At 39.0% G+C, this 20,237-nt stretch overlaps 1 protein-coding gene across 3 annotated transcripts in view; it reads left to right on the forward strand.

The window, feature by feature from the left end:
• The window catches only part of LOC121727360 (vacuolar protein sorting-associated protein 13), an 88,068-nt gene that overhangs the window by 56,257 nt on the left and 11,574 nt on the right, over positions 1 to 20,237 (forward strand). The window contains exons 38-55 of one of the 3 annotated variants that reach the window (XM_042115149.1): positions 288 to 444; positions 820 to 938; positions 1,498 to 1,722; positions 1,998 to 2,213; positions 2,656 to 2,697; positions 3,726 to 3,929; positions 11,048 to 11,185; positions 11,907 to 12,053; positions 13,154 to 13,302; positions 13,984 to 14,115; positions 15,159 to 15,374; positions 15,695 to 15,857; positions 15,973 to 16,195; positions 16,706 to 16,881; positions 17,894 to 18,013; positions 18,629 to 18,738; positions 19,281 to 19,362; positions 19,774 to 19,887. In XM_042115149.1, the coding sequence (XP_041971083.1) occupies positions 288 to 444; positions 820 to 938; positions 1,498 to 1,722; positions 1,998 to 2,213; positions 2,656 to 2,697; positions 3,726 to 3,929; positions 11,048 to 11,185; positions 11,907 to 12,053; positions 13,154 to 13,302; positions 13,984 to 14,115; positions 15,159 to 15,374; positions 15,695 to 15,857; positions 15,973 to 16,195; positions 16,706 to 16,881; positions 17,894 to 18,013; positions 18,629 to 18,738; positions 19,281 to 19,362; positions 19,774 to 19,887 (2,733 nt within the window). Of the gene's footprint in view, positions 1 to 287; positions 445 to 819; positions 939 to 1,497; positions 1,723 to 1,997; positions 2,214 to 2,655; positions 2,698 to 3,378; positions 3,439 to 3,725; positions 3,930 to 11,047; positions 11,186 to 11,906; positions 12,054 to 13,153; positions 13,303 to 13,983; positions 14,116 to 15,158; positions 15,375 to 15,694; positions 15,858 to 15,972; positions 16,196 to 16,705; positions 16,882 to 17,893; positions 18,014 to 18,628; positions 18,739 to 19,280; positions 19,363 to 19,773; positions 19,888 to 20,237 lie in introns of all 3 variants that reach the window. The other 2 variants (XM_042115148.1, XM_042115150.1) reach the window with 2 other exon arrangements.

Raw genomic sequence — 20,237 nt, forward strand, 5'->3', positions numbered from 1 at the left:
GCGCGCAAGCTCCTAAGAATCAGAGGCTGAGGAACGGCCATGTGCACTGCACAAACAGCGTTTAATAATAACATGATTCCCCGCAACATAAAAGACCGCCGACGGTCGCAAGCTAGCCATATTGTATAAAGTTAAAATCTTGTCTAAAATTAGGATATTAGCTAATTTTTCTTTTTTAAGAGCATCCTTTACTTATCGGCAAATAAACCCAAATTATTCGGTGACTAACTTATCGTTTATGAAAACGTTCTCAGTAGCTTATCTTTATTCCTTACTCCTAATTACAGGTGATGAACACGCTGTCCGTTAACGTATCCGTATACTACATGACGCCGAGCGGCAATGAAGTTAAGCTGATGGGTGAAGTGAAGCCGGGCGGCACGCTGCGGCTGCCGCTGCAGGCGGTGCACACGCCCACTGCAGAGATATTCTTCTCTGTAGAAGGTATGTAGAAGTTTCTAGATTTTAAAAGTTGTGTCAGTATACTACAGAATGCCGTGTGGCAATGAAGTTGGCCGTGACGTGTCGCTTCTCTCTCCTGCATTATAGTTACGCCTAATGCGGTTTAACTTTCAAAATCTAAAATCTATGTTCAAAGTAATAATATATTTACACAATGGATACGCTATATTATGTTTTTCTGAAACCTTGTGAAATTCACTTAAAAGACAAATACAAAACACACGGCTGATTCATTGTGTAACTATTTCATTTGTTGGTGTGTAAAACATGAAGAGGTATCAGACAGGTACTTAGATACAGGCAGACTTTCGCATTTATAATATTAGTATATGGATTACATATATTTTCAATTTTCAGGTTTTACGGTGTCAGTTCAACCATTTATCTGGAAAGAATTGCAACAGGAGGTGAAACTGAGCAAGCTCCTACAGTGCGACTCCAAAGATAAAAAGAGTGGAGAGAAATTCTATTTGAAGGTTTGTAAAGTTACTTTTTAAAGCTGAATTTAGATTAGGAAACTAGTGTTATGCATAGTGAGCATACTGTTGCAATAAGTTTCATAAAAGTAGTTGTAGCACGTTTAAAACTACTTAATATGTACTTTCATTTAGCTAATAGTGTCGCGAAATCAACAGTAAACGACATGGCTCTGTCAACATCAAAGCTTTATTTTGCGATGCTGAACGGATGCTTTTGAGTTTTGCGAGACTAGTTTCTTCGCGTTTTCATTGTGAAAGAAGCTGCGTGACAGTAGTTTTACTAAAAAATATGTGCATGGCACAAAGTTAAACTATTATTTTAATGAACATAGTTTCAAATGTGCTGCAATTACTTTCATGAATCTTATTCCAAAATGCATTACACCACTCATAATGTGGCTTAAATTACAATTCATTTTATATTTTGCTCTTTCCCTTTAACCGCTATTTGGCTAACGCTGTTATATCGGAATGCAAATATCTTCTCACTCAGGCGGTGGGCAGCATGGAGGAGGTGAACAATATTAGAGCGGGACGCAAATATCTTCTGTTTCAGGCTGTGGGCAGCATGGAGCAGGTGTTCTTCGAGAACTCGACGCGTCACACGTTCGCGTCGTCGTGCTACGACGTGGTGTTGCGGCCGGCGGTCCGCCTACAGAACTGCCTGCCCGTGCCCGTGCGCGTCTCCCAGCTGAACCAGCAGCGCACGCAGACCCTGCAGCCCGGCGAGATGCTGCCCCTGCCGCACCTCTCCCCGCACCACGCCACCGTCGTCCTCATGGTCAGTGACATCACACTACACGTGCCCGTGCGTGAATCACAGCTGATCAGCAACACACCAATGGCTGCGTTGCCAAATCGGCTAATCAGAAAGCAGTTAATGGCGTGACATTTGGCAAAACTTGGCATGATGTCTTAATAGACTCCGTCTACTTCCTTAAAAAATCATCTGCGTCATGTCAAAGTTTGTTTAGATTCCAATCTAAACGTAGAGAAAGAAGCAAAAGTAATAGACACCGTATTTTAACTATTTCTAATGTTTAATACGTGTTGCAGATCGAGAACTACCTGGATAAGTGTTGGGTGTGCACCAAGGCATTGCCAACCGAGGACACGGAGCTGTCTGTATGGTCGTTCGAGTCCCACGACAGTCCCGCACTGATGACGCTAGAGCTGGGCATGCACAGCGCTGCTGTCGACGGCACGCAGCTGCTGTCGCTCTACTGTCCCTTCTGGATGCTCAATAAGACAGGCTTCACGCTGTGTTACCGGGTAAGTGTGAAAGAAGGGGAAATTCGGCCATTGATATATTTGTCTGTCTTACGCTATAACGTGAATGATAAAACGAAATAGCTACATCTGTGCACACGTGGAAGGATAGATAAAACTTGGTCAATGGCCGAATTCGTGTGTCATCCGTTTTCCAACTATCGATTGTTGCATCAACAATTCTATCAAAAACTGCAAGCCTAAAATTTTTAAAAATGTCTCCGATATTGTATGTAATGTATCTATCATGAGTCGTGACTTACAGTCACGTTAGAAAATGAAACTAGTACTATATGTAATTCACATTGAAACGTTCCTGAACTCCCAGCTACATATTAACGATAGCATAAATCTCAGAACCATAAATTTGACTTGAATCTTGCATATATGACTCGTAACATCCAAAATGTTTGACGATCCGTCATTGTGCATTCCATGGTTGCAGAAATCAAAGAAACCAGAAAAAGAATCCAGCACACCAAATAAGGTACCGCGCACTTCGGACGTATCGCCTTATCTTTGGTTTGCCTGCCCGCATATCAGTCGTACTGACTACTGAATACTGATCGGCTTTGCAAAATTTAACAAAATTTTTGTTTGGCTCCTTATTTTTTTGGTTTCTAATACTTATTAGTTTTAAGTGTATAAGAATCTAGGATGTATTTATTTTATTTAAATTAGGCCCTTTTAAAAATATAATACTTAGGCGCAGCGCAGACGACAGACTATCCGTGACGCACTTTTTAGTCCGTGGAAATAGAACCTATGCAATTATATGCAGTAACGCAGACGACGCGCAGCGCAGACGTGTGCGTTTCTGCATATAATTGCATAGGTTCTATTTCCACGGACTAAAAAGTGCGTCACGGTTAGTCTTTCTTCTGCGCTGCGCCTTACTATGCGTATAACTTTTACAAATTTGCTATCCTCGTCTGTCAAGTGACTTTTCCAAAGTGTTGCACTTTTCCAAAGTGTTGCACAATTCACCTTTTGTAAGTTATCCGCTGCGTAAATGTTTTAATAAGAGGGCTTTAGATTCTTAGATGCTTTAATATTATTATCCGCTGCATGTTTTCATGTTCATGAATACCATGTATTATAATGTATTGATTTTCGTAGTCCTTATTGCGTATGTATTAAAGCCCAGAATATGTATATGCGTTTGCAGATAAAAGAATTTCGTTGCAGTAAATTTTTTAGACGTCACACTCCATGTTTGAGCGACATGGTGAGTGCAACGTTGATATTTTGACTGGGGGTTTGACTGTTCACGCAATCGAGTGCTAATTTAGTCTTAAAGTGGATGGGTTTAAATACCACTATCCCTTGCACTGTTTAAACGTCCTGCGTATGTACCCGTTAAATTGCTGTAAATTGCATGATTAATAGCATGGAATGACACATGTCTCACCATTGATGCTTTATATTTTTAAGATGCTGCTTCGTTTATGGGTTAAAATGGTAAATACATATGTCGTATAAAAATATATTGTAAATGTAACAAAAACATTTCAGAATGTAGATGAATCCAGCAACGTGATATTCCACCCGAAAGACTATAAGGATCCCATACTGTTTTCGTTCCGAGCCAAGAACTTCTTTGGTAAGAAGAAGGCGGCAATTCGTGTGGAGTTTGGAGAATGGTCGGACAAGTTTTCTCTGGATGTGCCCGGAAGTTCTGGAGTGGTGACTTGCAGGAACGAGGGCAGGACTTACCAGGTAACCGACACTTATTATTGCGGCTTTAGCCCCACGTTACATGTGATTACGAACGTGTAAAGATTGATGTCGATTACGAGGGCTGCTATTTATGTATCCGGAATTAAAAAAAGAAACAAACATATATCATTTAATATGGTTTTATTGCTTTTAAAAATATTCGCCGCGATGATCGACACACTTTTGCATACGCTGGAACCAATTTTCATAGCACTTTTTCCATTCTGATTGAGGTATCTCCAAAACGTGCATTTTGAACGTATCAACAGCCTCTTCGCGGCTCGAAAAACGTTGACCACGTAATTTGTTCTTCGCGTATGGAAATAAAAAGAAATCGTTAGGTGCCAAATCAGGGCTGTACGGCGGATGACCAGTCAATTCGATCTTTTGACCCTCCAAAAACTGAGTTGTTTCAGCTGAGGTGTGACAGCTAGCATTGTCGTGATGTAATATGATTCTGCGTTGTCGGTTGTCCTTTCTTATTTCTTCAAAGACTTCTGGTAAACAAATGGTCGTATACCAATCAGAATTAACCGTTTTACGATTCTCTAATGGCACTGTAGCCACATGTCCATTAATTCCAAAAACACAGGCGACCATTTGCTTCAAAGTACTTTTTGCACGAGTAACTTTTGTTGGTTTCGGCTCATCTTGGAACACCCACACCGTTGACTGTTGTTTAGTTTTGGGGTCATATGCATAGATCCAAGATTCATCACCTGTGTAGATATTATAAACGGCTTTTGACGTACCAGGGTTGTATTTTTTTATCATTTTTTTGCACCAATCGACACGAGCCCGTTTTTGATCGATTGTCAAGTTGTGCGGAATCCAACGCGAACATATTTTTTTTACAGCCAAATGTTCGTGTAATATCTTATGTATGCTCGTCATACTTATGCCTAAGGACGCCTCTATCTCGCGATATGTAACATGACGATCACGCATTATTAGTTCCCGCACAGCATCTATATTTTGTGGGATAATAGCTGTTTTTGGGCGACCTTCTTTATTTTCATCCGTGAGCAAAGACCGCCCACGATTAAACTCACTGTACCAGTGATAAACAGTGGTTTTTGATGTGGCTTCATCTCCAAAAGTTGCGGTGAGTTGAATAAAGCACTGTTGTTGATTTAGTCCACGCCGAAAATCGTAGTAAATCATTGCACGAAAATGTTCACGCGTTAAATCCATGGCAAATGAAGACACGCAATTTTCAAAATGACGCCACAATGGAAAAATAATTGACAGTCACATGAAACAAAATGTATTCTTCAACCAAAGAGTTACATTTTTATTTATTTTAATCTTTATTATTAAGGGGGTTTGATCACTTAGTGATTAAGTCACCCCCGTTATCAAAATCACTTTACAATAAAGGACTTATGAATAAAAATAGTACTAACTTAATTAAAATAAATAAATCTAAAGCCTGTTTTCACTACAAATTTTGACCATTTTGTATAACATTCTGGCTTTATCCGACGAGGGTGAAGCCAGAATGCTATTAAAAATTCCAATATTATAATTATCCAAACTATTATTAAAAGATAAAAATTGTGTACTTTCGACCTCGTTCCGGACACACTCCGACAACACGTAATGCACATCTTCCACTTTGTCACATAAACAACAATTCGGTGACTCCACTTTACCCATAAGAAATGCAAAACTGTTTAACGGGATGTGCCCCGAACGGAGTCGAAGGGCCATTACAATCTCCGACCTGCTCATATTGGCCTGATCGATCCACGGTACTGCCGAGATATTAGGTTGGATGGTTTTATACCAAATACCCTTCGTGAGAGACGTCACATCAAAATATTCCGACCACATTTTATTACATCTCGTCCTCACGAGATGTAAAAGATCCGTGTAAAAAGGAGCACAATCAAATTCATTACCATCGACCAAAGCTTCTTTGGCTAATCTATCGACGCTTTCGTTCTCGATCAAGCCAATATGAGCCGGAATCCACTGCAATACCACATGTTTACCTGCACTATCAAGATTACATAACTGAGTCAGTACAGTGTAAGCTATAGGTACTCCTCTTATAGTTCTGGAGCATCTGGACAAGTGTTGGAGGGCGCTTCTCGAGTCCGTTAATATTACGTATTGTCCAGTATATTTTAAAGAATCAATGTAAGTTAGGGCTTCCGAAATTGCTATAAGTTCAGCGTTCATAATGTTTATATTCGATTTAATATTTACCTTCAAAGAGAAATTCGTAATAGCATCGAGAAACGCGGCTCCGACCCTGTATCGATCTTTCGATCCGTCTGTGTATATTTTATAGAAATTAGAAAATTTTTCGCTTATAAATGTAGCACAAATTTGATTGAGCGAATGACAATTGTAAGATTTTTTTGACTTCTTAACTATATCAAGATTAGGCTTAATGAATTTAGAAACATTTATATAACTGACCCACGTACTTAGTGTGTACATTTCTAGCTGAGCACTTGAATGTACTGCAATCGTGTTAAAGGATTCATTAATCGTAACTAATAGAGGTTTTTTCCTACCTCTAGAAGTAGGGTTTCTAAAATTATTATTGAGATCTTGTATTTCATTCAATAAAGGAATTATTGTATTATTTTGTAAAGATTTTGCCTTGAGCCAATATTTACCTGCCAAATAATACCTGCGAATAAACAAAGGTTGAAGATGTAACTCGTTTTCCATAACATGAATTGCAGTACATTTTACAAAACCACCGATAAGTCTTAATAATTGATTTTGAATTTTATCTAACTTAGACAGATGGGTTTTACTCGCATTGTCATACAAAAAACAAGCGTAATCCAACCGACTTCTAATTAGTGACATGTATAAACGCCTAATATGGATAGGATGTACACCCCAGTTTGACCCTACAATAATTTTAAAGACATTAATTATTTTTGAAATTTTATCCCGTAATTCATTCAAATGTTTAGCCCATCTCAACGATCGATCGAGCCATAGACCTAAATATTTAAAATTATCAACAACGGGCAATCTAGTATTATTAACAGTTAGAACGATGTCTTCGCGCTTATAACCTCTTTTGAAAAGGCATACTTTACTTTTTGTCGTAGAAATGTCCAAACCTAAATCTCCTAATAACTTTATTAAAGTATTTAACGCCATTTGCAAATTTTCAGAGGCCCGATTTATATTACTGTCTGTCAAAAATAATACAAAATCATCCGCGTATTGGGATCTATTTACATTATAAATTTTCCTACATATAAAAATAGTCGCGATATTAAACAGGAGTGGCGACGCTGGGTCCCCCTGTGGCAAACCTCGACCTGTACTACGACATAAAATTTGACCATTAACATTAATTTTAAGACATCTTTCTTTAAGATAATTCCAAAAATATCGACACATTACATCTCCCAACCCCAGCTGATCCATAATATGCAGTAAACTGTTTATATCTAAATTATTATACGCGTCATTAATGTCAATAAAACAAGCAATAGTTGATTCCCTTTTTAAAAAACCAATCTCAATATTCATAACGAAATTACTCAAATTATCCAATGTCGAACGACACTTACGAAAACCGGTAGTATTCTCTGATAATAAATGATGTTTTTCGATAAACCATTCTAACCTGTACATTAGAATGGAATGAAAAACTTTGCAGATACAGGATATCATAGATATGGGTCTAAGCGACGATGGTTCATTAGGGTCTCGACCCGGCTTAGGTATCGGCACGATAGTTACATCTCGCCATTGTATAGGTACAAAACCACGCGAAAAGAAATTATTATAGAGTACAAGCAATATCTGTTTACCGATATCTGGGAGATGACTTATCATCGAATATGAAATATTATCGTGTCCCGGTGATGTATCTTTAGGCCGAATCGCTCTGTGTAATTCCTGCATAATAATTTGTTTATTAAGCGTAGAATTTTTGGACACAAAAGTAGGCTCCGCAGGCATTACGTAGTCTGGACTCAAGTTATGTAACAGTTGATCGGCTTTACTAATATCTACGTGATTTCTAGCTACTCTGTAACCCTTCAACCATTGCATTTTTTTCCAAATATCATTCAAAGACGAGGTTTCATTTAGCGAAGAACAGAACGATCGCCACGCCATACTCTTAGCATTTCGAATGAGTCTCTGGGAAATGCGATTTTTTTCCTGCAGAATATCAAAATTTTGTGGGGTCGGGTTCCGTCTAAACCTTGAAAGGGCTAATCTACGTTCTGCTACGCATTTAGACAGTGTCATATTCCAGTAAGGTTTTGGCGAAAAATTACTAGTCGGGTTTGGATTAACTTTTATGAAGGGTATATATTTATTAGCCGCTGTATTTAAAATATCAACAAAATTATCGTATGTATCTTGTAAATTATCATGCAAAAAAGTGAAATTTGTGAAAAGCTCAGACAATAGAACAGTATATGAATCCCAGTTAGCGTTTTTAAAATTTCTTCGTAAAGTATTAAAATTTTTAAAACACGAGTCCAAAATATTTAAAGATAGTTTTATAATTAAATGATCGCTTCCTAGCGATTCATTCAAAGTTTTCCAATGAAATTTTAAAGCCACATCTGAAGAGACTATCGAAATATCTGGAGCTGACTTCTGTGATCCGCCTACCGGATTGATCCGAGTAGACGAACCACTGTTTATAACGACATATTGACTATCCAGAAGGGCGTCAAAAATTTGACATCCACGGCTATCTGACTTATACGACCAACTCACGTGGTGGCCGTTAAAATCACCCAAAATTAAGTTTTTTGTTGATCTAAACGAAAATAAATCTTCCCAATCCGACTGTGTCGTGTTAACAGAAGGCGGACAATAAACTGACATTATACTATCTATGTCTAAAACATTGAATAATTTTATACCTACTACCTCGATTCGAGAATTTCTAAGTTGTACGTTAAGAGATTGACATTTAATTGAGGCATGCACCAGAATAGCCACACCACCGTAACTATCATCTCGGTCCTTTCGAAAAATATTGTAGCCACTTACCTTTAGGAAACTCTGCGGATGTAACCATGTTTCACAAATAACAGCTATATGAATTCTTTCTTGGACAAGGAAGTTTTCTAAACAAATTAATTTAGGGCGCAAACTTTGGGAGTTCCACTGCATAATGCTAAGCTTTTCACAATAAAATTTTCTATCCATTTTTAAAATAATCCACTATTTGATTCAACACGGGCCAATCTGCTGATACACTGTCAACCACAACTAAAACCAACCATTCGACACAACACTTAATAATATTTTTAATCTTTTGTTGAAAAGATTGACCTTTTAAAAAAAATATTTCCTGAAGCCTAGACAACAGTTCAGAAAAGTGCACTTCACGCTGATTTTTATTAACATTTGGTTCCGAGCATTCCTCGTTAGAAAGACCGGCATCGTTGCTTCCGTCTTGAATTTCATCCAAATCCAACTCCATCTTGGTTACGTCCGTAAACTCGATCTTAGACTTCTTTCCCTTATTTTTCGGTCGGGCAAATTTTTTTGGGGACTCGGAATTATGTATAGTCGCTGTAGTTTTGAGTACATTTGCATTAGACATTCTCGGTGTGGCCGAAGATGAAGTAGAAGGAGTTACGTCTTCGTGTATCACCGGCAAAGCCTCTTCAGAGTTTGGTTTCTGGTTATCATGCAATTCAGAGCTTGTATTCTCGCTGACCGGGTACATATCTAAGGCCTTTCGATACGTGCAATTGAACTCGGCCATAATATCTCTCAACTTCTTCTCTCTGACATAAGCAGGACAATTTCTATACAATGCCATGTGTCTTCCGCTACAATTGATGCATCTGAATGTGCTGGTCTCGCAATTGACATGATTGTCTCCACATTTTGGGCACACTACCGACTTAGATGTACATAATCTTGTGAGATGACCGAATTTCCAGCATTTTAGACATTGTGTCACTGGGAATACGTATGGATATACTTTTATACGTAACTCGTCTAAATAAACAAACGCTGGAACATTTGACCCCCTAAAACACAGTCGAACCGACTCGCACGGAAGCCACGGATGATCAGAAGAAACAAAATCGCGTTTATTGAGTCGCCGAGCAGACATTATCTGAATCCCATTTGGGCAGGTTATATTCTTATATATGTCATCGTCCGAAGTCTCCATATCTATATCCCTGATAACTCCATATGAATAGCTTTTTTCGTAAGCCCTATAAAACCTCCATCCCTGATTTATAAGTGACTCATTCGACTCCAACTTAGAGACACTCAAATCACTCAAAAAATCTATACGTATTTTATATTTATTGATATATTTAATATTTGCAATATCTTTTATATTTATTTCCTCTTTTTTTAACAACTTCGCCAACGCCAATTGTTTAGGCATTCCGTCTTTGCACGAAATATATATTTGTATTTTCTCCTCCTTTCTCCTCTTTTCTTTCCTATTTTCTACTATACTCCAATCAGTATCTACTGAGTGTATGTCTCGCTTCATTGGTCTTGTATAACTTTCTGTCTCCTCCTTCGCTTTCATTTCGGATTGTATTAGGTTCTCTTCTCGCTCAATTTGTAATTTCTCGTCCACCATTTCAAGTTCATTTATATCATTGTCACACAATATTATATCGGTATAGCTTAATTGTTCAGAAACATGTTTATTTGAATCGTCCGTCATCAATAGATAAGCGCGGCTCGCGCCGGCAAACCGGTTTGTTACCGAGTTACCGGGTGCAACGAGAGCAGTGTTATCGTTGCACTTAATAATACGTAAATAACTTAGGACGCGACTGATACGTACGAATGCCGTAACGCCACTGGAGTTATATTTTCAAATGTTGTAATTACTTTTTAAATATTGTTCTTGTAAGTGGCCAGTTCCGGATACATAAATAGGAGCCATCGTATGTGTGCTATAAACCCTTCGTAGTCATGGGACCAGTTGTCTATCATGGTCCAACGTGAAAAGATGCTATTATGTTTAAAAGTAGTTATTTTGACACCGACGCGACTATAATGCGATAGAGCAAGATGGAACATAACGAGTTATTGTTATACGAGTGAGACAGAAGATCACTTGAGTTTTAGTTAGGCACTTAAAACATTTCTTGTTTTAAACATTTTCATCCCCGTTGTAGGTGGCAGTGACGAATCAGCTGACGTTCAACAGCTTGACCAAGATGGTGATATTCACGCCCTTCTTCCTCATCATCAACGAGTGCCCGTTCGCCATCCAATACCAGGAGTTGCATCGCTCTGCTGACCCGTGGAGAGAGGTAAGAGCAGTCTTAGAGACGCTACTTTAAGGCCTGTATAAATAGTACTTAATTAAGATGCGACCCGGTCTCAAGACGCGGTTCGGTTCTGTGATTGGTCCAAATTTTGACAGCCAACCAATCACAGAGCCTGAACCATGTCTTGAGACCGAGATGCATATTGAGTACTGACTATTTATACCGGCTTAAGAAGCCCGTGTTTTCCTATACACATTCTTGGCGTATTTTTATCAATTAAAAGGTGAAGTTAATTATGAAAGAAAGAAGAAACAACTTTTTAGGTTTACGCGACTTAGAATATGCACGTATTTATCCCAAAAGTATTTTGGCTAAGAAAATCTATGGCAAATTATAGTAATGACGTCTTAATGTACTTACTCTTTTATTGTTTTTTGTTTCACAAGTTCAAATTGTTTTTATCTTCTTTATTTATGTAGTGTTTCTACAGATAGATAGGGATGGAATGAAACAACCAAATCCAATGAGTGCTGTTCTTACACTGATTTATTAAGTAAAATGTAACAATGTTAATAAATGTAAACTGCTGACACAAAGCTCTCACTCAGCAGTTAACCTAATACATTATTGTACTTTGTACAATTTACATAATATAAACATTAGAGTTTTCGATTAATTATTATTAATCACAACAATAAATTACATTTATTAAACAAAAAAAAAGTAAAATTGTCTAATATACATAACATCTTCTGTGCCATAGGTGGAACAGAACACGAGCGCCCCCCTGTGGCCGATGGTAGAGAAGGAGGACAAGCTGCTGCTGCTGCGCGTTGCCGGCTCCACCGAGCACGCCGCGCCCTTCCTCTACACCGAGCAGCACAGCGTCTGCCTCAAGCTGAACAACCAGGTGAGTGCTAGTGTATGGCGATTGGCGTCTGAGGCGTAACAACATGTTGCGACGGTCACCATGACCCTATAACATAATAATATCTTTTTTTTCTAATCTGATGTGCCTGGCATTTTGAGCAGTACGCTACTTTTACAAATAATCGTTCATTTAATTTGTATTGTTTTTTTTTCAACAACCAAGTTAGTGCTTTGCCATTTTGATCACTACGCTACTCATAAAAGCGAACTGAGGCAGTAATAAGGCTTTAATTCGCTTGCTAATAATTTGTAAGCCAGAGGTACTGTTTAAATTAAGAAATTTTAAAAAACGCCCGCCAAACAACTTTAAAAAGAAATGAAATAATATTTACTGCCTTTAAGTTCAAATAATTTTTCAAACAATTTCATTTCTTTTTAAAGTTTTTTGGCGGGGGTTTTTTTAAATTTCTTAATTTAATTTTATTTCATACTTTTTAAACTTGTGTTGGTTTTAGTGCAGAATAATCATATTCTCATGATTACCATCTATCAATGTTCTTTTCAATGAGGCCGTTAATATGAGCCCAAACATGAAACCTCCACTTTGGGTTCATACGAAGCTCGGTTCCTAGGTATAGAATCCAGGTGATGCTACAGCAGCAGCATGTAAATATTTACTGTCTATCTACATCTTACTGGTTGTCGCAATTAAAATAAGCCCAAACACGAAACCGCTGCTCTAAGTTGGCGAGGAGTTGGATATCCTATTGATTACCAGGTGATGCTGCAGCACAAGGTCAACTTATTTATATTGTATACTCACAAATGTCACGAACTAGAATGAAATATAAGACAATCAAACGACAACAAGTTCCTAACGGCCTTTCATGAACCAGATAAATCCTGATTGTCCAGCACTGAGCAGGCTGATGATGATGAATTATAGCTTAGAACACTCTCGATCATGTCAGCTTTTAAACAAAAAAAAAACTAGATCAAAATCGGTCCACCCGTTTGGATGCTACGATGCCACGGACAGATACACACACAGACACACAGACAGACAGACACGTCAAACTTATAACACCCCTCTTTTTTGTCGGAGGTTAAAAATCCAGTATATTATGTTACCTTCGACAGTACGGTGGCTTACACGTTGAGACTCAGCTCAGCGAGGGCGGGACGTACGTCACCGTGCGGCAGTACCGCCCCGGCCACGCCCCTGCGCTCATCGTCAACTGCACGCCGCACACGATCACGTTATATGAGAAGGAGAACGTCAATGTCAAGTATGACATTATATTTTTTTCTTTAATTAAAAAACTATACAGGTGCACCCTGTATAGTTTTTTAAACCTTCCTGCCAAATTTTTTCCAGGGCTTAGGTATCATTAGGAGAGTTCATTAAACTAAAAAAATTGGTTGTTATTTTTTTTTTCAATGACATATTTTATCCCATTTAAAATCGTTGCAGAACGGTCACTCGCAGCGCGGGGGAATGAGCGAGGGTTACGCGGGGGCAGGCGCGCGCGCGGGGGCATGTCACGCGCGGCCGATGCGTCGTGTCCATTAATTGTACTGTTTTTAGGATAACTTTCGGAAGCTATTTCTCAACATTTTAGTACTAAGTGATTATAAAAGAAAAAATACGTGTATTTTTATTTTTAACAAGGATCAACATATCAAAATTTGGCAGGAAAGTTTAATGGCACCCTGTATAACGTCCGTAACTCCGTTGCGCCAAAATTTGTTTATCGCGCGTGAACTTTCATCATCATCAACAATCAGTTCAGCGGTTTGGGCGTGAATAGGTAACAGACAGACACACTTCCGCATTTATATTAGAGTATGGATGATAATAATATGTCCACCAAAAAAATTCACAAAATATAATATGCCAGAATGAAAATCGCTTTAAATTATAAGTCCATAAAATAAATTATGCGCAACCTATCTTAAACCCTTTACAGGAATTTAGCACCGATGAATCGCATGTTGTTCACGTGGGACAACCCCGCGGGGCCACGAATTCTCATTATGGAGGGCCACAAGAAAAAGGAGTATGAAAACGATCTACGCAAGGACGGCATGGGGGAATTTGTGTAAGTTATACGACTTTTCAACTTATTATTATCAGACTGAAATGCTGTTTGAATAACTTTTTATTTTTTCGTAAGACTTAAAGCTATTACAGATCTTGCAATCTACGAGCGCGCGGCGCCCTTAGTTGTGTGAGTGACCATATCTATACACGCATACATGGCTCGCTCGCTACTGACTGATCCGTCAGGTACGCACACTAACGAAAATGTCTATTTACAATTACAACTACAAATAAAGGCTACGCGCGCTCGTAGATTGCAAGAACTATATTACAAATTAACTATTTTGATTGTAATTTACAAACCATTTAAAATTTTTCGCAAATAGCTAAAATGTTAGTGTACACAATTATTATTATTTATTCTAAACCTTATCCAGTACGAAAAAGTAAAAACAAAAATAAACCCTTCAAAATAGTCAAAAAAGGGCACAACTATAGTTTGTGCGTCTTAAGATGATATGGGTGACAGTTTTCATGTTCCTTGCTACGGGTTACTTTTACAAGAAAACAAAAAAAAATCAAAATGTAATAAATTATATTCCATCTACAAAAACAAATGTTTCCTATAATTGTAAATGAATAAAAATGAAAAGATGCTAAATGCTAACTTATTAATAAAAATTATAACTATTAACTGAGAAATAGGAGTATAAAATTATTGTTACGAAAACATTTGAAAAATATCATATGCATGAAACGGAACTTATGTCAATAGAGATTGACTCTGTTGAATCGAAATCAAATCGATAAAAAAGGGCGGCCATCTTAAATCGCCGGCACCACTGAAATTTCAGTACGAAATCGATAATTTCGATTGCAATTCCTTTACGAAGTGATTCGATATTTTTAAACTATCGATTAATTTTTGTTAGGTAACTTCCCTACTATTGTCAATTGTAATGTGTCACGCATATCATCATAAAACGCACAAACTATAATTAAATATTTTATATAGCAATAGTCTGTGTCTAAAGTGAGCACTAGCTTTTATTTGTATGGCTTAGATTTTAAATTATCTACTAACGTGATGAAATACTTCAGAATATCGCAGCAAGTGCACGTGTGGTGGGTGTCGTTCCTGGACGGCTTACAGCGCGTGTTGTTGCTGACCGAGGACGCCCTGCTGGCGAGCGGCGCGCACACGGTGGGCGAGGCGGAGTGCGTCGACACGGAGCTCGTGCTCGCCATGCACGGCCTCGGCCTGTCCCTCGTCGACGACGTCCAGCACCAGGAGATACTGTACATGTCGATATCCAGGTGAGTGGCGCATAGTGTGTATGTGACCGAGGACGCCCTGAATATTATTAGGTGAAAATAGGCCAAGCAATAAATATGACTCGACATTATGGAAATCTTTAAAGAGGCCCGAGAAACGGCTGACTCGTTTGCTGGCTAGCGAAGCGGGCGTCCAACGCCTCTGTATGTTAATCGTTACATTTCATATAATCTCTTCTTTCATTCTTTGTATTAATGAATAAGAAGGCAACAGGTACCAAAATATAATAATCTTAAAACCAAAGGTTTCGATTATATATCATTTTACATACTGCACTGTAACAAAATGTATTTTATTTTAGCTCTGGAATTATATGGGAGCAGTGTAAAATGGGTAGTCGCCGATACAAAAAGATAGATGGAGCAAAACGTTTGGAACTTGAGGAGGCGTACCAAAAGTATATCACTGAAAAAATGGTGAAAGAGGATGTTTCGCCCGTCGTCGCACTCACTGACAAAACAGAGGTAACTTGTTAGTTATATAATAATAATTACTAGTTTATACGATGGTTAAATATTTTGATATCGCTTCATTTGGCACTTTTACATATTATATTTTTATATTCATTCTATAAATCAGGTGAACTTCGACGAGATGCGCATCCTGCGTCCGTCCGGTCGTCTCCTGCGGCGCACGGCGGAAGCGGGGCTTTGGGCGTCGCTCGGACTCACCGCCCACTCACGTCGCATTCACGCGCGACTACATAGACTACAGATAGACCAGCAACTGCCGCTGCCGACCTTCCCCGTGGTGCTCGCGCCTGTGCCGCCGCCGCGCTCGCTCGCCGCTGCCGACCCCAGCGGTGCGTGCGCACATACACACACACACACACACACACACACACACACACACACACACACACACACACACACACATATACATATGCCGAAGTCACATATACATATGCCGAAGTCACATTTATTAAGAAATAAAACTTGAAGGTTGTCAAGGGACACCCGGATGGAACAAAGTTGCTTTCTGTGATAGAGAGAGAGAGAGAGACACAGACAGACAGACAGAGAAACACGCGCACGCCGCGCGGCTTACAACTACATAATATAGCAATTTTTTTTCCGTCTAGCTCCCTTTCGCAACGTGCGATAATGAACTTCGTTCCAACAATATTTTGCGTGTAAATATGCAATGTTTGCTTGTATGTGTCATAATATAATGGCATTTCCAATATGCCAAAAAGATACCTTAAATAGTTATTTAATGTGTCAATATTTTATAAGTAAAGGGAAAAGAGTTTATTGGTTTGTTTGAGTTACGTGTGCTATATTAAATTGAGGTTAAGCACTGCACATTTCAGGCATAAAGCCGTTCATCGAGCTGTCTATAGTCGAGCGTATGATGGAGCACAGCAAGGTCCGCCAGTACAAGTACTACAAGCTGCTAGTCCAGGAGTTCCACGTGAAGGTCGACATGGGCTTCATTAATGCCATACTTGACATGTTCCCCCAGAAACAACTCACAGAGCAGGAGGCGGTAAGTAGACATAATAATAACTCCCACACCGGTTTCGGTGACGGTGGCCGGTTTCATTGAAACCAGGCTAGTTACGTAGGAGTAATTTTATAGTGCCCCAGTGTGTGCGCAGTACAAAAGAGCACTCTCTATTCCTTTTACTCTCATAACTCAGTTGGACGGAGGACCGACACGACTGGCGAAAGATCAGGCGCAGGACCAATTTTTTACATGGCCATCCGACGCATGAATCATCTTTCTTGTTAGACAAACAGGTGATCAGCCTGCATTGTTTTAACCAAACTTATAAATAACATGTTTCCAACGCGGGAATCGAACCCGCGACCCCCGAGTCAAGAGCCACGCTCTAAACCACTGGACCACGGAGGCGTTAGCGGCTAGCGATGTCTTGGCATGAAAACTTTAGGTGATGATTGATCAGATACGCCAGGGAAGAATACTTTCATAATAATATCTATGGACGCTTCACACCACGTCAGTCTGGCCCCGTGCTAAGTACCTGAAGGACTTGTGTTACAGGTACCAGACAACGGATATATATTTAATACTTTTTATACTATACATATATTTAAGATTTTTATTATATGATACACATATTTAATACACATCCATGACCCAGGAACTTTGAAAATCTTTTTGTTCCGTCGGCGGGATTCGAACCCGCGACCCCTGGCTTGAGCTACCAACGCGCTCACCACTGAGCCACAGAGGTCGTCTATAACATAACACAATTAACATGGTCTAATGTCGATATAACCGAATGTTCCAAATCTGCTGCCAAATCAGACAGTTTGTTCATCATGTTGACAGATCAGTTTGCAGCTCTGCAAAAGCTAATTTTCATTCCAATGTCACATTACTTTCTAGGGTACCAATCCACTTACATATTCTTTTGTTCTCCCTTTCTGCTTTTATGTAACGCCCCGTCCTTACGATGATCAAAACTGATATTACAAACTTGTGTCTGTCTGTTTATTTGTCACAAGGAGATTATTGGAGCCCAATTTTGCAGCTGGACGCGTTCCAACAAGACTTGGAGAAAGCCGGGCAACCTCTGGAGGCGCTCGCGGCCATTGGCGCAGCGTCCGATCTTAAAAACTTCTACGATGACCTACATTTGTCGCCGCTAAAGGTAAACGCTTGGAAATATGTTGGTATACTATTAGTTTTTTTATTTATTCCAAGATTATGCAATGTCATTAGGTTGTAGAAAATAATTATGTAATGTAATTATGATGTTTACTGACTACATAAAAAAAGGTAATAATAATATGTTGCTTATAAAGTTATAAGTTATAACCCTCACCTCTCAGCTTTGGGTTCATTTCTCGTATTTCTGTTTCACTGTAACGATTATTGGTAATTGAGAATTAGACCTGTATTTTATAATACAGAACTAATTTTCAATTGATACATCATATCTTCATATCTATATATATAAAACTCAAAGGTGACTGACTGATTGACATAGTGATCTATCAACGCACAGCCCAAACCACTGGACGGAGCGGGCTGAAATTTGGCATGCAGGTAGATGTTATGACGTAGGCATCCGCTAAGAAAGGATTTTGATAAATTCCAACCCCAAGGGATTCAAATAGGGGATGAAAGTTTTCATATAATAATACTTCTTAACGCGAGCGAAGCCGCGGGCAAAAGCTCGTTATCATAATATTTTTATTATACTAACGTACCGGGTGACGATTATTGTAATATATACGTTGTTAACTTATCTTTTGCTTATTAGGTGCACGTGTCATTCTCGCTGGGCGGAGCGACGCAGCTGCCGTCGTTCATCGGCACCGTGCTGCAGAGTATAGGCGTCACGCTGACCGACATGAACGACGTCGTGTTCAAGTAAGTATTACTAACATATACCTAGCCTATTTATAAAGTGGTATTTTATTTGAATTTTTGTCAGTCGCGGTTAGCCCCAGCAAAGACCGGAATGATACCTTAAGATCGCTCGGCGAAACTGAAGAGGCTCATACGTGCTTGTGTACAGTATCTTCCAATAACGTGTCGCAGTCGAATCGCGACTTACCAATAACGACCCGTTTAATAACTAATCTACTGACAGCATGCCCCGCAAAGAAATCAAAAATCGAACATTATGCGTTTCCATTTTTTTGCTAAACGATCTTAAAGTTGTACAGAATCTACTGGTATTTGAACAACGTTTGACCGTTGACGTGTGTTTGCGTGTTTCCTGCGCGTTTTCTGCTGTAGCGTTTGGGAAAACACGGAAGATGATCCTGCGCCCGCAGAAAATGCACACGTCTGATCGTGACGTGTAAAACTATGGTTGATGGTTATACCTTTCAGAATCTTCACCTTTCAGACTGTCATATCAACATAAGACTAAATTGGCTCCATGGTTATACTTAATCGTCTTGCAGGCTGTCATACTACGAGAGGAAGTACGAGTTCTTGTCTCAGAAGGAGCTAATCAGCCAAGTGAGCAGCCACTACACGGGGCAGGTATAAACACTTTTGTATACAATGTACTTAATGAAAATATCTAATTAATTTATGAATCTCTAGTAGCGCTTCATAATATTTTAATTCTCTGTATATCGGATATGTAAGAACTATTATAACCTTTGTTACCCTTTTGACTACCATACTACTACTATTTACATTATTACATTACTATCCATATTCTTACTGATATTATAAATGCGAAAGTGTGTCTGTCTGTCTGTCTGTTGCCTCTTCACGCCTAAACCGCTGAAACGATTTTGTTGAAATTTGGTACGGAGTATAAACTTTGAGGACATGGGATACTTTTTATCCCGGAAAAGTACATCTCACGCGATAAACGAATTTTGTCACAACAGAATTCCGGGTGTCATCTAGTCTGTGAATAAATGATCTTGATTGTTGATGCAGGCTCTGAAGCAGTTATACGTGTTGGTTCTCGGGCTGGACGTGATCGGCAACCCGTACGGCCTGGTCATAGGCTTGAAGAAAGGCGTCGAAGATCTGTTCTACGAGCCGATTCAGGTGAGTTTTTTTAACCATAGACATTAAAAAAACTTGAGGTGTCAAGTGACACCCGGATGGAACGAAGTTATAAAAAAAACATCCAGCCATAGAGGAATGGTAGAATTTTTAATTTCCTGCTAGTTGACGTCATCGCCCCATCAACGCCCTCTGCCTCTACTTCGCAGGGACTAAATAAGTGTCAGTCAAAAAGTGTCGTTACAGCTTTTTCCGTCTAGCCCCCATTCGCAACGCGCGATAAGGAACTTCGTTCCAATACGCAAATTGACAGAGCATAATAGTATCTCAACGTCTGCCTTTGAGTTTGATGTCCCTTCTTAAGTTAACTCTAATTAAAAAAGCACATCAAA

Source organism: Aricia agestis, chromosome 5 (genome assembly GCF_905147365.1).
Source record: "Aricia agestis chromosome 5, ilAriAges1.1, whole genome shotgun sequence".
NCBI classification, from domain to species: Eukaryota; Metazoa; Arthropoda; class Insecta; order Lepidoptera; family Lycaenidae; genus Aricia; species Aricia agestis.